At 50.7% G+C, this 3,796-nt stretch overlaps 1 protein-coding gene across 1 annotated transcript in view; it reads right to left on the bottom strand.

Moving 5' to 3' along the window:
• Positions 1 to 258, bottom strand: part of LOC104779156 (bZIP transcription factor 60) — a 10,875-nt gene extending 10,617 nt beyond the window's left edge. The window contains exon 1 of the mRNA XM_010503541.1: positions 82 to 258. Coding sequence (XP_010501843.1) covers positions 82 to 258 — 177 coding nt within the window. The remainder of the gene's footprint in view (positions 1 to 81) is intronic.

The following is a 3,796-nucleotide window of genomic DNA, read 5'->3' as shown; positions in this document are numbered from 1 at the left end:
GATTGTGTCGAGAGTATCCTGTAGGTATTCCTCATTTTCCTCAGCTCAGAATGGGTTTAGTGAAGTATGGACTCCAGGGACCTCTATGTCAGCTGGGACTACGGCATCAACTCCGTAAACCAGGGAGAAAGGTGTTTCATTAGTGGCCCGGCGTGGTGTTGTTCGAATTGCCCAAAGAACGCCTTGCAGTTCGTCTGGCCAGCGCCCTTTGCGAGAATCGAGCCGTTTCTTCAAGTTAGCAAGAATGACCTTATTCATCGCCTCGGCTTGCACTTCGTGCAAAACTCTTCAAACTTCGAGGAGATGAACTGTGGGCCATTGTCCGTGATGATTTCGCTGGGAATACCGTAGCGATAAATTATACTTTTCAGCACAAACTGCGAGAAATAATCGGTAAGAGCGAGCACGTACTGAACTCCTCCTGGTCCCCGATGCAATGGACCAATTATGTCCATAGACCACCTCATGAATGGGTAAGGTGCGGACACCGAAGACAGGAGCTCGGTAGGCTGGTGGATTGACGGGGCGTGCTTTTGGCATTTCTCACAAGCTCGAGAATAATTTTCGCAGTCCGTGACCATAGTGGGCCAGAAGTAGCCTTGCCTTTTGATTTTGAAATCCAGAGTCCGTCCTCCGGAGTGATTCCCATTGGGACCGTCATGAACAGCTCGCATTAGCATCGCGGATTCTTTGCCGGCAACACATGTTAGATAAGGACCAGCTACACTTCGGCGTAAGAGTATTCCGTTGTAGAAGCAATACCGCGCACTGACAATCTTGAGTTTCCTGGCCGCCCATTTGTCAGCTGGGAGTTCTCCTTTTTGCAAGTAAGCCCAGATCGGGCTCCGCCAATCGCCTGCCCCCCAGCTGTTAGAACTCGCACTGCCCGAAGTAGTATGTGGGATAACAGCTTGATTGTCAACTGATGAGCTCGTCGATTCCGGAGTTTGACTCGCGTCTAGTTCGGCCAGAGGTGGGTGAACTTCCATCGGAGTAGGCATAGCGGGGACTGGATCCTCCGATGGCAAAGAGTCCGTAGTCACCCCGCGAGCTGCCTCCTTAGCAGCCAACCTTTTTTTATTTGCCCGGGTGACGACATTCGAGCTCTCTAGACGGATGCTTGGAAACTGGATGACTTCGACGGGGATAATCCTAGTCATCGCAGGATCCGAAGTGGATGCCAGAGATGCTAAAGCGTCCGCAGCGGAGTTTTCACTTCGCGGGATCTTAGTGATTTCAAAATCCTCGAATTTAGCGACTAACTCTCGAGCTGTGGACAAATAAGCCTCCATACGACCATCCTTTGTTTCGTACTCCCCCAAAAACTGGTTGGTGACCAGCTGCAAATCGCAAAAAGTTCGGAGTCGTCGGACTCCAATCCCAACTGCGAGGCGTAAACCAGCGAGGAAGGATTCATACTCGGCTTCATTGTTTGACGCGCTGAAAGCCAAGAGAAATGACTGCTCGATTACTTCGCCAGTAGGAGAAGTGAGGCGGACCCCAATTCCCGCTCCCGATCTGGAAGAAGCGCTGGCAACATACAACGTCCATGGGACTTCAACGTTGTCGCTAATTGAAATGGCTAGTGGGAGTTCGATCAAAAAATCGGCCAGCACTTGCGCCTTAGCACAGGTTCGAGTCCGGAACTCGATGTCGTATTCACTTAACTCGACAGACCATTTAGCTAGTCTCCCGGACTGGCTCGGACTGTGTAACACCGTCCGAAGTGGTTGCGTCGTCAGGACTATGATTGTATGAGACTGGAAGTAAGGTCGCAGCTTTCTCGCCGAAGTGACAACTGCTAGGGCCAATTTCTCCATCATAGGGTACCTGGACTCCGCCCCGGTAAATGACTTACTGACATAGTAAATTGGTCGTTGCTCCCCCCTTTCTTCCCGAACCAAGACTCCGTTGACTGCACCGTCTGAGACAGCTACATAAAGAAAAAGTGGCTCACCGAACTTGGGCTTAGCCAAGACCGGCGGTTCAGACAGATAGGCTTTGAGCTGGGCGAACGCCTCTTCGCACTTCACATCCCATAAGAAGTTTTTTCCCCCTTTTCGCAACAGCTGGTAGAACGGGAGGCATTTGTCCGTAGATCGAGAGATGAAGCGGTTGAGGGCTGCGATCCGTCCATTAAGGCGTTGCACTTCGCGTAAAGTCCTAGGAGAACTCATAGACAAGAAGGCATTAATCTGCCTCGGATTCGCTTCGATTCCTCTTTCTGTGATGATATACCCCAAAAACTCCCCCGATGGGACTGCAAAAGTGCATTTCGAGAGGTTAAGCTTCATCTCGAACTGATTCAGGATGTCGAAGCAAACTTTCAGATCCGCGAGATGCGAGCTAGCTTCCATTGATTTTACCAGCATGTCATCGATATAGACTTCCATGGTCTTTCCGAGCTGGTGTTCGAACATACGGTTTACCAGCCTCTGGTAAGTTGCTCCCGCATTCTTTAACCCAAAAGGCATCACCTTGTAACAATAAATCCCACAGTCCGTAATGAATGCAGTCTTCTCCTGGTCATCAGGGTTCACAAGGATTTGGTTGTAGCCGGAGAAGGCATCTATGAAAGACATCAGCTCGTGACCCGAAATGGACTCGACTAGCCTGTCGATATGCGGAAGTGGAAAGCTATCCTTGGGGCATGCCTTGTTCAAGTCGGTGAAATCAACGCAAACTCGTGATTTGCCATTCTTTTTTTTAACTACCACCGTGTTTGCGAGCCATTCAGGATACTTCACTTCGCGTATCTGTCCCGCCTTCAGTAGACGTTCCACCTCTTTGTTGACGATTTCAGCTCGCTCAGGACCTAGCTTCCTTCGCTTCTGCTTTACAGGTCGGAACGTCGGATCCACATTCAGCTCGTGGGAGATAACTTCTGGACTGATACCGGGAAGGTTATCAGACTGGCGCGGAACTCGCTATCCAATCCCCCTCCGATCTTGATTTCTTGATCCGGAAAACTATCATTGATAAAAATGGACTCAGTGAGGTCACCTTTTAGCTGCGTCCGAACTGGATTCTTGGAGACCTCGAGCTGTGGTTGCTATTGAACCAGGAGTTTGTGACTTGCGAGATAGCAGCTCCTTGCCGTCCTTTGGCTTCCCAGAATTTCCTGGACTCCTCCCGGGGTTGGAAATTTGACGCACTGATGGTACGTCGAGGCCACTGCCTTCATCTAGTAGAGCCAGGGAGTTCCCAGAATAACGTTATAGGCCGCAGGTCGGTCGAAAACCGTGAATTCCACCATTTTAACCACTCCTTGAGTGGACACCGGTAGTGTGATCGTGCCCAAAGACATTGACGTCTCGCTAGTGAACGAGACCAAAGGTGAGGGCGGTCCTACGATGTGTTCTTTCCCGATCCCCATTCTAGCGAGCGTCTCGAGGAAAATCAAGTCTACCGAACTCCCAATGTCAATTAAGATTCGGCAGACCTCGTGGTTCGCCACGTCAAGTGAAATGACGAGTGCGTCATCGTGCGGAGTGTCCAGCTCTTCAGTTTCCTTCTCGGAGAAAGAAACCTCAGGTAGATCGCTTACCGTGACCCCAGCGCGCTTCGGCTGGGGGCTAGCGAGCTTCCGCTGATGGTCTTTGATCGCGGTGATGGAGTTACGAAAGAGGCGCGATCCCCCCATTATCACGTCGATTCTTTTCTTGGGGGTTTCATTGCCATCAAACTGCTTTGGTTTCTTTGAAGGTGGGGCATCTTCGTCCACCCCGGGAGTCACTTTCTGCTCCAACTCCTCGATCGTTACATTTGGCATTCCTCCCGCCACATACTTTTCTGC

This window comes from Camelina sativa, chromosome 3, assembly GCF_000633955.1.
Source record: "Camelina sativa cultivar DH55 chromosome 3, Cs, whole genome shotgun sequence".
NCBI classification, from domain to species: domain Eukaryota; kingdom Viridiplantae; phylum Streptophyta; class Magnoliopsida; order Brassicales; family Brassicaceae; genus Camelina; species Camelina sativa.
Note: the sequence above shows the minus strand (reverse complement) of the source record. Positions and strands in the feature narration are given on the sequence as shown.